Source organism: Bicyclus anynana, chromosome 1, assembly GCF_947172395.1.
Source record: "Bicyclus anynana chromosome 1, ilBicAnyn1.1, whole genome shotgun sequence".
In the NCBI taxonomy this organism is placed as follows: domain Eukaryota; kingdom Metazoa; phylum Arthropoda; class Insecta; order Lepidoptera; family Nymphalidae; genus Bicyclus; species Bicyclus anynana.
Window position 1 is genome coordinate 554,601 of NC_069083.1, and position 18,272 is coordinate 572,872.

Consider the following 18,272-nt stretch of genomic DNA (forward strand, 5'->3'; position numbering starts at 1 on the left):
GCCATCTGAGCAAAGTTTTGTCTGCTCGCTCAGCGAGTGAGCTTCTTATCGGGCCCATGTTTATTAAAGTTCACGTTTCTCAGTCATAAGTCACGTTTCTCGAATAGAATAGGGTTAACCTGTTCAACAATATGTCGTATAGGTTTCGTCTCGTTATCGTGGAGCTATGAGGAACTGTTTGCTGAGAGTGGGTGTAGGCGCAAGCTGTGCTGCGGTCGCCAGATTCTAGGTCGTCGATCTAGGCTGAACTGTCCCGTTTGTCGGCTGCTCTCTTTCCCTCGCCGCACTATTAGTTAGCCCTGTCGTCATCTTTAAATATACCGCTTTGACTTTCGGAAAAGTCGTGTCTGTTAGTACTTAATACTTCATTTTTAATTTGATTTTTTTAAAATTAGGTATTTAAAGCCCAGGGGAAAAATTAATAATCAACCTTTTTTATATTACTGATACTGTGTTATTGTTTCGATTTTCTTTTACAATTTATTGCTGCATCTTCGGAAATAGATATCGTAGATTGGTAGATTTTTCATGGCAACTAACGCTCCCAAAAAATTCATTTCAGTATATAAAGTACCAATTTGATTTACAAAAACGTTTCCGCTGCACGATTTTCTATGCAAGATTGATGGTCAATTTATAACGTTTCTCCGAAGCGACCTACGCACATGAGCTTTGAATATTCATCTCTATATCAGCTTAAGATTCTTATGAGCCAAGAGCGTCATGATCGCGTGCCCCAGTCCAGGTATAGCCGCTCTAGGTTCATCGTTCGGGAGACGCGTCGAGTGGCGCGGCAACGAGAGGATATAGAACTCTCGTCCGGTGAAGAGTTCCGACATTCCTGCATTTCATGTTTGCCCTGCATTACGTCTGCTTATCTGATTGGCAATCATTTCATCTACCGATGAGAATACGTTTCGAAGTACCTAATCAGTAATCATAGGATTATTTGTTTTTGTTTCCGTCTAGTTTGTCTAGTCCGATTGGCTATACCGAAGATATGCCCTGAATAGTTTGGATTTGGATCACATACCTACAGATCGGATTAGTGCGTAATCTAGTTTTTTCAAATCAAATCAAATTATTCTTTATTTTGCCAGAATACAGTACTTTTAGATACAATTATAGTTGTTAGGTCTTCCTACCTATTCAATTTTATTTATATCGGATACGGATCTGATCTGTGCAGCAGAACATGATGGACTTCTGTAAATAGCCGTACCATAGAACACAAAACGCTAAAAGCTAAAGCCGTACAATATTTGTAGTGATCGAATGCAAGTTTTTGTATTTCTTAGAATTATTATTAAAGCTTTCGAAACAATGCAATAATAAAACTGGGACCAAAATATGTAATGTAATTTTTAGTCCCATTGGTCCAGTTCTTTTGCAAACGGAAACGCGTCGGTGTTCGTATCGTGTCCCCTCTCATGGGATAAGTGTTTTTCGCCCGCGAAAATATGACCGGCGGATACTCCGCGCGTCAACATTTCATCGGCCTGACGACTGGAGATACAGGGTGATAAATATTAGTGTCTGTGCGGTCCTTTCTCACGACTTCTTCCTTGTTTATCGCCTACATCGAATAGTCTGGAGTCAATGTTTCATTATGAAATATGTATTTGGCAATCATCGAGCTTTTTAACCATTGTTAAGATTTAAACACTTGTATAGACGAGACGAGCTGTGTTTAATATTAGCAAATTGTTTTACTGTAGCATGAATTGGTCTGCAATCCAAAATTTTTAAGATTCCCAAAATCTTATATTCGTGTAAAATCTTAAATATGTAAGTATTAACAAAAAGTTCCACATTTTCATCATAATTCCTAGCGGTTGTTGTCTTTCTGATCTAAAACAATGGATGGGAAAGTTCACATGCTGTTCTGGATTGTTAGTCTCAAACCACTAATAACGGTAAACAATTTGATGTTATTTATTTTGTCAATTTTGTTCACAGATAGAGTTCAATTTACAGACACTATTTTCGAGACTATATATATACTATGAAATAATATGAATGGCTATGAATAAGTTAATAGTACATTATGATATAAGTGCGGTGAGTTGAAAATTACAGCTGAGGCGATATTGCAAGCTAGAGCCAAAGGCGAGAGCTATAGTAAGGAAGCAGAGGCTATAATGATGTATGTATGTAAGCGGCAAGCGCACGTATGTCATACGACGTTTTATAACAAATTTGCGAGGAAACACACTTTCTGAAAATGAATTTGCATCTTTGCCTGTTTTCCATATGACATTTTGATACGCTTGTAATATTTGCACAGATAGCGAAGTGCGTACACCAGCTTTTTTTAAGGCAAATGCACCAAAAAAGCCAGTATTACTCATATAGTAAATTAATATTTTTGCGTTTCTGTTAATTATAAATGGTTGTCATTTATTGTCAAAATTATGAAAATAAAAAAAAAAATGTTTATTAATTATATTTTATCTCACAAAGTTAATTTTATTCATAACAGGTTGAGCACTTTTCTGACATAAAAACTCTTTGCTAAGATTTAAAAAGTACCGTTCGTTATGATAAAAGTTTTATATTACATTACGGCACATGTGCATTTTACATTATATTACGGCACATGAGATACATTACGATATTGAAATTGGTGAAATAAGCGATACTTTACGAGCAAATGTCTTATAAAATATAAAATAACTTTCTGCTTAATTGAAATTTATTGAATAACCAACACCCTTTGATTTAAAGCCGCATATTAATTACTAACTATTCCTTTCAGTGTCGGTTTAATTTGTACAATTTTACGCGATTGAAAGATCTATTTCAAGCGTTTTATCACACGAGAGGTATATAGAATAGGAGCAATGAACTTTGCTTGCACCGTACAAAACGTTTGCATGGTACACGAAGCTTTCATAATATCAAAAGTGTGATAAATGTTATTCTAGATTTGGTGTGGTTTTAACGAGTATGCAAATAAAGAGGTCATGCGTATTGTGTTACAAAACATTTTGCTCCACACCACTCATAATCTGGGATCAGAAGTGGGATGGAAAGATGGGAATCATTACGGTAGAGTCAACGCTGAATGCAACAACGGTGCGGTATCAACAAGCGTGCCAATAAAAAGGTCAGGCGGTATCGCATAGGATCCGTGTATTTATAGACGGACCAACACGCTGTTTTATTTATCTGGAGCCGCCCACCCGTCTCCCGTCGCGCAGCGCGCTCGTGACACGCCGGCAAAAAACATCACTCAACGTTTGATTTATGTAACCAATGGGACATTGAAAATTAGAATGTCAAGACTTTTTGTATTTACCCGTACTTTCTGAATGGGAATTATGAATATGATATTTTTAAGTATCCGCCATATATTGAACTGGGAATCGAAGCATTGACCTGCCTATGCTTAAAAATTGTAAAATAATATGTATAATTAATATAATTTATTTATAATATCATACAAACATTTATGTAGCTATAAGTATAAATATTCCTTGAGGAATATCATCAGAATTACGAACAAAGAACCGCTTAAGGACAATACCGCAATATCGATACGAGGAATAATACCAAATGTAAAACATGAAATAGTAGAACACTATAAGCAGGAAAATGTTCCCATACTTCTGAAGCTGTCAACGTCGGCTAGCTGAACTCTGAACAGTCTGGTGAGAGACAACGCTGGGGACGTTCGCTCGGTGCTCAGACGCGCGTCGCGCACGCTTCGACCGGTTATTATGACTTGGAAAGGATACCACAGTTTATTTTGGGATTTAACTTTTGTTAATCGCTTTTGAATGTTTCCAGCGGACGTGCCGTTACGTAAATATAAATATTCTCAGTTCTCAATAATTCCTCCGCCAGTGGTAAACGTTATACAAAAAGTTGTTCAGTGATTTTGTGATAACAGATATCCGTTATCCAGTGAACCAAGTAAGGATACAGTTGTAGTGTTTACTCATCGAATGTGTCCACCTGTGTTTGCGCCTAGGCTACACAAGTGCTATACCTACTGATTAGGCTATCACGATTCTCAGAATTGTGTGATGAGTTTTTGGTTTTGTGGAACGCGCCCACTTGAAGTCTATGCTCGCCATTTCTTCCGAATATCTTCTATGGATTAGAAAACTCTCAAAATAAGGATGCTGCAAAAGGCAACAGACTGTGTATCAAATATCTGTACATTAGTTGTCTGATTTCCGAAAAATTCTAATACCGAGGTAAATCAGATTGTAATAGCCAAGACGGCAGTAATGGCAAAGATGAGGCGCCCTCATGGACGCTGAAGGCAGGCTCGTGTTTTGGAAAGGTGGCATGTGGGAAGGGGGTGCACCGACCCTCAGTTGTAATACCTGCAAGAAGCGACGAGCCGACAGAATGAGCGCCAACGATCGCCCTCAGGGGTGAGTTCTCGTCACCGATTGTTTACCTTCACCCTTAATTAATATTTGATGAAGCGAGAATTCAATTTCCTCGAGTCAATTTGACGATTCGATTGTTTGAAATTACGTGAAAGCGTACAAGAATCATTACGCTCTTTACGGCGTTATTTAAAGTCTAAAAATCCCGAAAAAAAACATCGTTTCATAGTAGTGGCGAAAATATCATAACTTATGCAAATACTGAATTAGCTAGCTTAGTCTATTTACTATAGGAATATACTTGAAAATCTTCTTAAAACAACGTACTAATAACAATAAATAAAATGCTATGAATAATAATAATTATTGAAACATATAACCAGTGAGGAAATGCCTATCGCTATGTGGTGAATCACCAGGAATGTTGTTGTGGTTATGCATGAATTCTGTTACACTGACTAAGGCAGTACCGTTACAATTTAAGATGTCCTAATTGACTAATTATGCACTTGACACTCTCGTCTTTTCTTTAATTATAGCAAGATGATTAAAACTTAACAATGTCTGGTACGCTGGCATAGTTGCTCGTTAAGTTCACGAAACTCGTATAAAGTCCTATAATTAGATTTATAACTACTTATTTATCTCTGGTAGCGTAGTAAACGTAAGGAATGATCTTTGTTATTATTATTGTTATAGATTAATTGCTATACCATAATATATTACTAGTAGACTCCCGCGACTCTGGATTGCGTAAAATTCTGTTTTTCACCAACTCTTGCTCTCCAACTACTCCAAGGTCCCATTTATCAATGTTCCTAAATTAATCTCAATCGGTTATATAGTTTATGCTTGAAAAGTTAACATACAGACTTTTGCATTTTTAATAGTAACTGGGGATGCTATAGTAATATTTTTACTCTTTATAATTATACTAATACAACGTGTTTAAACAATGATCCAATTGTAAGCACGCTATCATTGTCTGAGATTGGACAAATGTCTCATTTATTATTATTTTCGTTGCGAGATAAAGCTTGTTTTAAAAACATTCGTTATCTACCGAGTACATGCGCTTGTACGAGTATGTTATGAAACGGTTCAGCAATGATTCGTTCAGTTCCATTTATTTATTGTAGTTTTTATAATGATAAATAATTGCATATTAACACAACACTTTCAACTACTGTACAATCTTACATACGTTTTATGACTCCATTTTAATATGTGGCTTCTTGCTTGGTGTTTTTTTTTATAAACAAGCCTAACTAAGTTATTACAATCATGAAACAGCGTAGAGTATTTTGAGCGAAAACCTCATCCAGCAATTACTGTTTTTACTTATAGGTTTGATCAAAAGTGTCATCGCTTTTATTCATTGAACATCAATATTGATTGCTTGCTTATCTCTTTACCTATATAGATACCGTTTCAATTTTTCATTTAATTGCTTGCGTTGCAAAGCTCTGTATCGGAATATATTTGAAACAACATATCATACAAGTCAGCCCGCTAACCCACATCGGAGCTGCGTGTTAGGTGTAAGCTCCATATCATAAGGACAAGGCTTGACCATATATAGTGGCTCGTTAAAAATAGACTGTAATAGTTGTTTCTTTCAGTATATTAATTTGGTTTTACTGCGACGCACACGGCACAAATATCACAATATCTTCTTTAAACACACATTTGGTCTGAGATTCATAAAGAACGCTTAAAATATTCTGAATTCTAATAAAGTATGCGTATCTTCTTTTAAGTGTTCACTTGTTTATGTGTGAGATATATTTATGTCATAAAGCAACTAAAACAGCGTCGCATTCCTTTGTCGGGTGATGTCTACGAGACCACATGTACTCCACATCTTTACCAACATGTTATATCGTTCACACCTTTCACACGCTTCTCAGCGCTTTCTTAGTCCTCTACAATGTTTGCTACGTTTACATTATCGCTGTTATCGCTTTGTTACTTATTTTCGATCGTCGCCGACTTGGCTGCATCTGCAAGCTTTCCCGTATTTTATTCTAAATCAAAATCAAAAAATAGGTTCAGTTTAGTTCACTTTTGACACGTCAGTTGACTATTTGTAAAAATTCTACCACCTGTTCAGAAGACTGGTTTTGTTGAGATTCAAACGGCAAGAAAAACAATAGTTGCTCTTTTTTTTAAAAAAAAATCATAATTTACAATTGATGACAACACTACAATTTCTTAAAGTTTTACTTCTTGTGTTAAGGTGGAAGCTGATCCAATGGCCTCCAAGCGCCTTTATCTTTAAGGAACTCATCAATGGTGTGGTAACCTGGACTAAGTAAATGTTTATAACACATTACTTAAAGCTATGCATTGGCAAGTCCATCACAGTCTTGGAGATCTTGTTACAGAATCTTCAAGATTACGTTCTTTTACAGGCAATTTTATTTCTGGCAGGTCATTTTGAATGAAATGCTTCACATATTCGCATCCTCAAGCCCTTTATGCCGGACTCGTGACATTTTTTTAGTATGATGAATTTGTATTCACATTATCGACTTTGTAAATTTCAATAGTTTAACAGTAACTGAATTCCAATAGTAGTTTACTCAGTAATTTTCTCTGGTTGAAAATGTTCTCAAACAGTGATTACAAATTTCTCACACATATGTGGAAAGAACGTAAATCAACGCACATCATGGAAACCAGAATGCTTGTCATTTGAAAAATCCCTACCTAGTGTATGAGATACTTTTACTTTTACAGATGTGATATCTGCTTGTTTTGTCTATCCATAATCTTTTTTACTATCCATTTTTAATAAGCAAAGGTCAAAAATATGGGACGCTTTTTAAATACCTACTCGTTTAGGTAGAGTTTCACGATACGTAGCCAAATCAGGTAGTCCAACAAGGCATTCTACGTAAATGCCTGCAACTACGTTTAATAATGGCATGGTAATATCAATAGGCTGGGGGTTAAGGCGGGTCGTCGACACTGGTATTTCGTAACACATTGATTTTGTTACGACACCCTTGTTTATATGGACCACGTGCGGCCGACTTCAAACACTGAGTGAAGTGGCCATTAGATATTTATGATTACACTCAGTTAGCGTTGATAGTGGGAACCTGAACCAAAACTTACTTAATTTTATCAATCGAAATATACAATAGACATACTTGCTTGAATCACACAGTTCAAGGTGCCAGCTAAAAATCTGTAGGTATACCTGTAAGTTCCCAAGTTTGCTTGCTTCATCAGATATACTAAAGTACTCAGATCTCGGAATTTTGATTTTGGTTTGCCCAAGTGGTTTGAGCCATCCAGCCAGACACAGCAAATTGTGTTATTTCGGCATGTTTGTTTGTGTGTTAGACATTGGCATCCATCTATTTTATTTTTTTAAAAATAAAAAGAATATTTTTAAAAATTAATCAAACAAATTGACGAGATAGTAGTTCCATTAATTCTTATATAACAGAGGGAATTAAAGTTGTGTTTCGTTTGTTTCAGTGAGTTAAAGAAATTATCGGAGGAGAGCTTAACGCGGCAACCGGAGGAAGTATTCGACATTATCTGCAAACTAGGCGAAGGCTCATATGGCAGCGTTTACAAGGTACCGTTCACATTATAATAATGTACTTATATTTAACTAGCAGACGCCGCGCGGTTTCACCCGCGTGGTTTACGTTCCCGGAACACAGAGATAAAATATAGCCTATAGCACTCGAGGAAAGTGCAGTTTCCCAACAGTAAAAGAATTTCTCAAATCGGTTCAGTAGTTTCAGAGCGTATTCAATGCAAACAAACAGTCAAACCTTTTCTCTTTATAATATTAGTACCTTCATATTTATAACTTACAAATAAGATGGCCCTGGATGTTTTGGGCGATGATTTATAAAACTAACCTTTAAGTCATTGGTTTTCCTTGGTTTCTCTATATTTAATTCTGTCCAATTTGTTTACGGAAAACAAACCTCTTCGCTAACTTACTTGTAGGTACGCAAATGCACACAACACAGTAATATAGTTAAGATTACGCTCTCTAGATTTTTGGATTATCAGCTATCTTCATTTTTTTAAGTTTCTTCCATTCAGTTTATAAACCACTGCTAACCAGTCTCCCTTTACTTTTTTTTATTGTACCGGGCGGGAGGTAAATTAATAACAATAAAGTTTTATCAGTCAGTCATAACTTACCAAGCTAAGTGTTAATTTGCAATGTAGGTACAGGAACAGCAAGTGCCGTTACAAAGGCTTTCGTTAGTAGGCCGGCTCCGAAAGCCCGTACTTCGCATGCCTCTCTCGATGCAACTTTCGCTATAGATGTTTTGATTCGTTTTACTTGGTATTGCACTCATTACCGTACTTGTTCAACGCACCTAAAACATTCAGTATCTGAGTTGACCAAAATGACCATAAAGAGTTTAATCTTTTTCTGAACCTGTAATATTCTGTAGCCTCATTTACTTACTAAAATGTTATTTTAATGTTTGTCTTTTCAACCTGTAACTCCATTAATTCTGAATTAATTAATGGTCCTCAGTTATTTATTGAAAAATTAAAGTGTCAACTTTCTTCATTGATTTGCTTCTTTATCCAATTTCGTTCTTTTTACTGTGATAATAAAAAGTTACATGTAAAAAAAAGCCAATGTTAATGCGAGATATTGTAACAACAGCTTTAATTTTAGGAAGTGAATCATTACATCAACTTTTATTATTGTATGATCAGTATGTAGACCAGGTGACCCTAACTTCTGCTTCCAAGGTTGTAGCATCGATTCTCACAACTGGAAAATATGACAATACCAAAGCAAACCTTATTATATCGTTAACTAAAGTCCTTATTCTATGTATTCTACTCCTCTTGTCTTTTGATAACTTTCTTCAAACGCGAAATTGTTAGAAGGCGTCGTTCAGATGTGTTTACTGAAGACATGTTGTTGGCTGCAGGCGCTCCACAAGGAGAGCGGGCAGGTGCTGGCCATCAAGCAGGTGCCGGTGGACACGGACCTGCAGGAGATCATCAAGGAGATCAGCATCATGCAGCAGTGCGACAGCCCCTACGTGGTCAAGTACTACGGCAGCTACTTCAAGAACACGGACTTGTGGGTGAGGCGGCATTCACTGCATTCTATCATTCACCACAATGAAGTTTTCTGGACTATAAGTCCAATTTAGTACACACTTTTCTGTTGAATTTTTCGAATGCATTTCATCTGTTTTAAGCAAGCACTTTTACATATTATTGGACCAAGTGTTTGGTACATGATTATCGACAAAATTTTATATTAAGAAGTTGTTCGTGAGGCCTCTATTATATTTCATCATGGTGAGCAACAAATAATAATCCTGACTGTAATGTATTTGTCTCAAAAAATTATCCTGATTCCAAAATTATATTATATATTTGTCTTAAAAATGTTGTTAACATTTCAACCCTTTGAAGGATACGTCTTTTCTCCCGTTTCTCTGTTATAAACTCCAGCCAATGGTTTTCTCTTCCAATCATATAATCATGAAAATCTCGAACAATCATAAAATCGTAGGAACTATCACTATACTGGCTATCACTATTCACATCATTAAAAACAATACGACTACAACACTGAAATAATAATACCAATGTTATTGTTTTTAAATTAACTTCATTTCCTTTCAAAAAAGGATTTTATTCTGATTCTTAAATATTTCCCAACATTGAGTACTAACATTAGCAATTGAACATTTCAGATCGTCATGGAGTACTGCGGCGCGGGCTCGGTGTCGGACATCATGAGGCTGCGCAAGAAGACGCTCTCGGAGGACGAGATCGCGACCATTCTGTGCGACACGCTCAAGGGGCTGGAGTACCTGCACCGGCGGAGGAAGATCCACCGCGACATCAAGGCGGGGAACATCTTGCTCAACACGGAGGGTCACGCCAAACTGGCCGACTTCGGCGTCGCCGGCCAGCTCACTGTGAGTCACTTGAGATCATAGTATTGGCGCAAATGTATCTACGATGATACATTTAAAGATCGGTACGTTTAAATTCTTGTCTCTAAAGAGTTTATTAGTCATCATTGACTACCTATTTTAACAGCCCTGTACGAGACCAGATCCTTTACACAAGAAAGGGGATATGGAACTTGAACCCATCACTCTGTTCTAATGCAGATTTGTGGGCTTAGGGTGATAAGTAATGTTCTTTCGATCGAGATTCCTCCTTCTTGAAAAAAATAAACTACCGCTGATAGTAAATTGTGATCTATTTCCCTGTCCATTATCGCTGCAGGACACCATGGCGAAGCGCAACACGGTGATCGGCACGCCGTTCTGGATGGCGCCCGAGGTGATCCAGGAGATCGGCTACGACTGCGTGGCCGACATCTGGTCGCTGGGCATCACGGCGCTGGAGATGGCGGAGGGCAAGCCGCCCTACGGCGACATTCACCCCATGCGCGCCATCTTCATGATCCCCACCAAGCCGGCGCCCTCCTTCAGGTGATGCATCCTCACACACTCGCACAAACTCCCAGTAGCGTGGAGATGGATCCTTTGCCTCGGAGAGCATGTTAAGCAGTTGACGATGCGGCATAATCTAGAAAAGTCTCTTTCTAACCTCGAAAAATTTTCGCTCGCTAGATTGATTTTACAAACTAATTTATTTAGCTTGAAACCGTTCCTCATAAATATTTTTGTTTTCAGAGAGCCGGACCAGTGGTCGCCGGAGTTCATAGACTTCGTCAGTCAGTGCCTCGTGAAGAATCCTGAGGAGCGCGCCACCGCCGAGTACCTGTTGACGCACGAGTTTATCGGTACGGTGCGCAGGAACTATACAGGGACGCGCAAAATATGAATGAACGAGCCTAAAGGCAAATGAGATACAGTGACGCAAACTGTTACATTTCTGGAAAACTTTCAATTTTTACCCCTTAGTTTGAGAAAGATCAGGCAACTGTGCTAGACTAAGAAACTTAAGACTTTAAGAAACACTTCACTCTTCACAGATATCACATGATAGGAGAGTTTCTGTACGGAATCAACACACTTGCTAACAACATGTTCTATAATGCCCTGCACTCGTAATCTAGAGCTTATGCCCTAAGATACGTCTTCAGCCTCATCTGTTTTACAATCTTCATTATATGTTTGAGAATCTCGGATTACAGTAATAGTTTGACGAAACAAACGGATAGCCCATTGGACGCCAACCAAACGTTCACCACAACCACTCACGATGATTTAATTCCTGAACAGTTTAGCAACATTCGTTGAGTGGTCCGAACTGTCGGAGCTACTTACGTGTGAACCTTATCGCAGGCAACGCGAAGCAGGCCAGCATCCTGAGCGCGCTGATCGCGGAGGCGCGCGAGATCCGCGAGAGCCAGGCCTTCCGCAGCGCCGCGCTGCTGCCGCCCGACCACGCCAAGACCATCGCCCCGGTAACTGCTGCTCGACCTCTGTACCTCAATATGAGTCCACATACTGAATGCTCGAGATTCGCTTTGGACCTTAACGGGAGATTGGTATTGCCATATAGCTACCTCGGTTGCGATCTCGCCTTATGTTAAGTGATGATGCAGTCTAAGGTGGAAGCGGGCTTGAAGAGTCACAAGTTTATTCTATCCAAACTTCTGACGGTTTCTACGCGCCATTGTACTGGAACGGTTCGCAGCGGAATGTAGCTTTGGAAGGCGGTACGTCTTTGCCACGGCCGATGCCTGCCACCAGACCGTGTAAGTGTAGACCATTGAAGTGTAATTAATTAGATTTACTGTTAAATCTGCAGAGCGGCGGCGGCGGCGCGGGCGAGGACTACAGCGAGGCGACGATGAAGGCGCGCGAGGCCACGCTGGTGCCGCGCGACGCGTCGCTGGAGCTGGCCGCCGACCTGGGCACCATGGTCATCTACGACCACGACCTCGCCACCATGAAGCGTAAGCTACGACTTGACGAACCCATGATATAAAGCGAATTACAGGGAGCTGCTGGATGCAGGGGGCTCAAGCCCATGGCTTGAAATGCTTATAAGACGCCTAGAGTGTGTCAGGAGTAGATGATGATAAGAGTTCAAAGGAATACTGAATAGTCAGATAAAATGGAAATGTAAGCTGTAATGGGTCTCTGTTTGTCGATTGCGATTTAATTATTTCTTTGGTAGGCTTTTTGATCTTGTATCAATTCAAGTAATTGTATGTTTTTTTTTTATATAAGCTAGTGCTTGACTGCAATAATGGCTGCCGATAAACAATGATGCAGCCTAGGCTGGAACGCACTTGTATAGAAGACGCTTATTCACTCTTGAGTTGACTCTTGATATGATAGGAAAATAGATGTTGGCAGGGATATTTTCGAAGTGCTTATAACAAATGACGAACATTGTATGTATCTTCCTGTAAACAAAGTCTCCTATTTTCAATTTTTTTTTTTTTAATATTTGCCATATTATTATTAATGCCAATATTCTGATTTCTCTCCAATACGCTAGTTGACAGTTGAGTTTTTTAAAATGGTCTTAAATTGTTCATTATCGTTTAACTAGATTGAAAAATATTATCTTTTTCTAAGGCGTGATTACATGAAAATTTTAATACAACTGACGTTTCATGACGTCACTATAACAAATCCCTTACAAACGGAGCATTTGACAAAAATATTAGATAACAATTTGTTTGATGTTTAGTACATCTCTAATTGATAATCGTGACGTCACAAAATGGATGACAACTTTTTTGACGTTTGGAAAATTTTAAAAAAGTACATATAAATTTTTTAAATTAAGTTTTATAAGAAATACTTCACTTTTATTAATTAATACCGATATGTTTGGGACTCTTATTTCATGTACTACACGAAATAAATATTGTTTATATGAAATTTTATATGAGTTAACTACCCTATTAGAGAATAGGCCAGCCGGCGGGGATCGATCCATCACTTTTCGGTGATGAATCCAGCTTCTCATCAGAATCCATTTACCACTGAGCACTAGACGCTTAAAATTACTCACCTATTGATTATTTTTCCAGGGCACGACACAGACCCCATGGACACGAACCGGCCGAAGTACCGGCCGCTGTTCCTGGAGCACTTCGAGAAGAAGGAGGTCAACCACCTCGGCATGGGTGCCACCAACGGCACCCTCACTGGGCCGCTGCGGTTCGGGGACGAGGAACTCAGGTACTTACATATTGCCACGTATCCAATTAATACGGATGGTTTTTGACGGTATTTATCAAGTTTTTGATTTTCATGAAATGAACACCCTGGAAGTATACTCTTTCAAACAAAAAAAGAATTTTTAAATTTGATTAAGAAATGACAAAGTTATGAGATAACAAACATATGCGTTGAATTGAGGCACCTTCTCCTTTTTTTGAAGTCTGTTAATAATTCTGTTCCTATTCGACCTATTTGCTAGGTCAAAACACTGTGTAAAATAGCAATTGAGATGAACTTTCAAAATCGTGCATAATCTACAAAAAAAACATACATACAGCCGAACATAGAACCTCCTCCTTTTTGGAAGTCGGTTAATAAAGAACATTTATAGTGCTCTAAACTCCGCACCAAAATGTAAAAGTGTTGCCAAAATATTCTTTTTTACTTTATAGTTTTTTTTTTTTTTTTTTTTTTATTTTGAATAAGCAAGCGCTTAGCTGCAATCATGCCTGATGGTAAGCGATGATGCAGCCTATGGTGGAACGCGCTTGCCTAGAAGATGCCTATTCACTCTTGACTTGAAAATACCCATGTTGTAGGTGGTGGGGAAAACTGAAGCTGGGAGAGCATTCCACATCTTTGCAGTGCGTATAAGGAATGAGGAACTAAACCGCTTGGTACGCGCCCGAGGGATTTCGACAACGTAGCGGTGCAGATCTCTGCGATGCCTAGCAGTCCTGTGGTAAAACGGCGAAGGTGGCACAAGATCGAACAGTTCCTGAGCGCACTCCCCGAAATATATCTTGTAGAACACCGATAGGCAGGCAACCTTTCGGCGATGCTCTAAGCTTTGAAGCTTACAGTCAGTTAAAGCCTCATTGCCAATGAGTCTTCTAGCGCGTTTATCCACTGAATCTAAAGCAGCAAGCTGGTATTTGGCGGAGCCATCCCACAAGTGGGAGCAGTACTCCATACACGATCGAACTTGAGCTTGATGTAACAATAGAAGCTGTTCTGGTGTGAAGTACCGTTTCACTTTATTAAGGATGCCAAGTTTTTTGCCCGCAGTTTTTGCCTTAGATTCAATGAACTGTCCGAAGTTGAGTTTGGACGATATGGTTACGCCAAGAAGCTCTAAGCTATCAGATATTCCTACAGACATATTCCGGAAAGTAGGAGTCAGATGGAAGGGGCTCCTTTTGGCAGTGAACAAACATGCCTGAGTTTTTTCCGCATTAAACTTAACCAAATTGGCATCTCCCCATTCAGACACCTCATTTAAGGTTAAATTAATGCGTTGCACCAAAGCCTCTCGTTGTTCATGGACCTCAACCCCACTAGCACGGGGACTGGACATATATCTCTCTGTTACAGTGCTATCATCTGCATACCCAAATATACCGGGTTTAAGCAGATCATTTATATGCAGCAGGAAAAGTGTAGCAGAGAGAACTGATCCCTGAGGAACACCGGCATTAATTGCCATTTGATCAGATGAGATGCCATCCACGACAACTCGAAATGATCGCTCACTCAGGAAATCAGATATCCAATGACAAAGGCTAGAGGTAGAGGGTATCCCGTAGGAAGGAAGTTTGCTTAAAAGGCTTTCATGCCAGACCCGGTCAAAAGCCTTTGACACGTCCAGTGAAACGGCAAGCGCTTCACCGCACTTGTCAACAGCCTCGCCCCAGATGTGAGTGGCATACACTAAAAGATCTCCTGTGGACCGGTTGCGTCGAAAACCATACTGTTGGTCCGACAAAATATCATTTTCTTCGAGGTATGCCAGGAGCCTGTTGTTCAATACACGCTCCATACTTTTACAAAGTATGGACGTGATTGCAATTGGCCTGTAATTGGCCGGGTCAGCACGGCTTCCCTTTTTCGGTACAGGTTGTACATTGGCAATCTTCCAACCTTTCGGAACGCGAGCAAACTTGAGAGAGAGGCGGTATAGGCGTGTTAGTACAGGAGACAACTCAGCGGCACAGATTTTCAGTACTATTGCTGGTATACCGTCAGGACCACTAGCCTTATTCACATCCAAGCTACGAAGTACTTTTAAAACCTCACATTGGCGGATATGTATCTCTGACATCTCAGAGTCGCAAGGTGTTAGAGTTGGTGGTGAGGCACTTCCAGCATCTAGATGTGAATTTTTCGCAAACAGACTGGCCAAAAGATTGGCCTTGTCGTTAGCGGAAAAAGCCAGCGATCCATCAGGTTTAAGCAGAGGTGGTAATGATGAACGGCAGAAGTTCGTTTCGACAGATTTCGCAAGGGACCAAAAAGCTTTGCTGCCACGCGGATAAGTAGCTAGTTTGGCTCCAATGTGGTTTGTACGGTTGAAACGAGCCTTCTTAAGAGCCTTCTTGTAGGACTTGGCAGCTAGGTTGAAAGCTCTCTTCTTTGAGGTGATGTCCGGAGCTTTGAGTGTTCGGGCTTCAGCCCAAGCTGCAAACGCTGAATTTTTAAGATACTCAGCTTCAGCGCAAGCAGCGTTATACCACCTTGGAACTTTGCCATCCAGCGACATGTCAATAAATGGAATGAAATACTCCATTGCTTGACATATCACTTGCGATATAGCTTGTTCACAGCTCGACGGATCAATAGAAGAGAAGCATACCTGCCGCCAAGGATAAGACGCGAAGAAATGCCGCATCTCGTCCCAATCTGCTGACTTATATCGCCACACCCGTCTGATACCAGCAGGTCCTGGGTCCAAAGGGTGATAATTCAATACCGACTTAACCACACAGTGGTCAGAAGTGCCCAGTGGGGCTGCAACTGACACTGAATACCGGTCAGGGTCGGTGGTCAGCAGAAGGTCCAAACAATTAGGCGTGTGACCGTCAACGTCCGGTATCCGGGTTGCTTCGTGTACAAGCTGGGAAAGACCCAGCGTCAAGGCGAATTTCAATGTTTCTCGCCCGGCGTGGTCAGTAGTCTGGTAAGGGAACAACCAGTCTTCATGGTGGGCATTAAAATCCCCCAGAAACGCCATTTGAGCAGTCGGATACCGACGTTGGACAATGTCAGCCGTCTGACTAAGGTACTGAAACATCTGAGTTGTCTCCTGGTCACCGCTATGCGATCTATAGACACATGCATATATTATCTGTTCCATGCCCGTATCCAGTAAACACCACAAGATGGAATAATTGGGTACCTCCAAGTTACGGAGACGTCGGCAGCAGATGTCGTTACGAGTATACAAACAGACCCCTGCGTGAGGTTTGAAATTGGACTCAAGCGAATAGCCGGGGTACTGTAGGTATGCTTCATCTGATGGACTCCAAATTTGCGTCTCCGTTACGAAAAGTAAATGTGGCCTCTCAGTCTCCAGGTGGTGGTGGACCGCAACGAGATTTGAGTGCAATCCTCTGATATTGGTGAGGTGCACTTTAAGTGAGAGGGGGTGCAACCGCTGAGCAACGTTACTTTTCATATGCTTTTTTTTCATGTTTTAAGGAGTGAAATAGGGAGGGGAGGATGGTAGTTGTACGAGGCTTTGCGTTCGTAGACTCCTCAACCTACGAAGTAATTACACTGAGGGAAGGCTTGACTGGAGACTGCGGGGACGCCCGAACCCCCCTGGAAATTGTCATCGGACCCTCTCTCCGGTCGCCAACCGGCACGATGAAAGCCATTCCAGGATTTTTCGCCAGTTGGCGGGGCAGCCTTTCATAGGTGGCTTACCTATAATTGGGCCCCCTACTAACTGCGGTCGGCCAGCGGAGAACCGTGCTTCGGATCCCGCTAACCTCCAAGTCAAGACTTCCGGTGCAATTAATCAGCAAGTCGGGTTTATTGTCATTAAATGCATCGCAACTGTACAGACCCACCTCCCCTGAAACGGCTTCTACAAGCAACGCGACGGAACACGACTGACCACGTCAGATGACATGATCAGTCATTTGGCGGCGCGACTTTGCTCGCAGGGTGGTAACCTAAGCCACGGCCGAAGCCTACCACCGGAAAGAATGCCACTCAATTAGCACCACCCAGGGGCCACGTGTAGGGTGATGAGGGTTAAAAACCTGTTTTGGTACTACCTACGGACGCGAGTGGCTCTGACCCCCAAAAATAGTTACTTATAAAATAATGTACATGTTTCGAAATTACAAGATTATACGATGTAAAAATAGGTTATCAGTGTAAGTTTTATGATCCACTATCGTGGAAACCATTTTCATTAAATGGAAAACCCCCAATTTTTTTTTCGCTGACATACACAGACCCCTTGGAGTTTGTCATAGACCCCTAAGGGTCGATATACACCACTCTGGGAATCACTGGTCTAGATGTAGGAAAAACCTGAGTTTGTATTCATCTAAATTCCATCCAGGGCGGGCGGCGCGGGGAGCGCGGAGGGCGCGGCGGGCGGCGAGGGCGCGCCGCTGCAGCGCGCGCTGCTGGAGGAGGGCAACTTCGAATTCGTAAGTCAACTGCACGTCGTCACTCTGCTCGCGCTGCGGCCCCGTAAGTTGCGCCCCGTGCCCCAGTGTGCCCCGGTGTGCCCCAGTGTGCCCCGTAACCACTAACTGCCGCTTTCTATAACTTATATGGTAACTGAATAAGCACACTATACAGGGAGGTGGTAAAGACTTCAAAACCCTTTTTTCAAAACATCTGTAATAATCTTCTTATTGTTTACTTCGACCTAACATGCGCCCCACGACATATCTCAAAACGAGAGAAAGACTAAATCGACTGATAGCAAAATCGAAAATATCTTCTTGTGAGTATAACACACTACGCAACGAAAGGTAAATGATATGTGATGTAATTT

General features: G+C 40.6%; 1 protein-coding gene across 3 annotated transcripts in view; it reads left to right on the forward strand.

Annotated features, from left to right (window-relative positions):
* The window catches only part of LOC112049906 (serine/threonine-protein kinase 3), a 31,914-nt gene that overhangs the window by 6,678 nt on the left and 6,964 nt on the right, over positions 1 to 18,272 (forward strand). The window contains exons 1-10 of one of the 3 annotated variants that reach the window (XM_052888344.1): positions 3,635 to 4,388; positions 7,839 to 7,941; positions 9,281 to 9,439; positions 10,061 to 10,288; positions 10,605 to 10,813; positions 11,018 to 11,127; positions 11,633 to 11,754; positions 12,102 to 12,249; positions 13,342 to 13,492; positions 17,829 to 17,962. In XM_052888344.1, coding sequence (XP_052744304.1) covers positions 4,261 to 4,388; positions 7,839 to 7,941; positions 9,281 to 9,439; positions 10,061 to 10,288; positions 10,605 to 10,813; positions 11,018 to 11,127; positions 11,633 to 11,754; positions 12,102 to 12,249; positions 13,342 to 13,492; positions 17,829 to 17,962 — 1,492 coding nt within the window. In that variant the 5' untranslated portion in view covers positions 3,635 to 4,260. Of the gene's footprint in view, positions 1 to 3,634; positions 4,389 to 7,838; positions 7,942 to 9,280; positions 9,440 to 10,060; positions 10,289 to 10,604; positions 10,814 to 11,017; positions 11,128 to 11,632; positions 11,755 to 12,101; positions 12,250 to 13,341; positions 13,493 to 17,828; positions 17,963 to 18,272 lie in introns of those variants that run through there. The other 2 variants (XM_052888377.1, XM_052888389.1) reach the window with 2 other exon arrangements.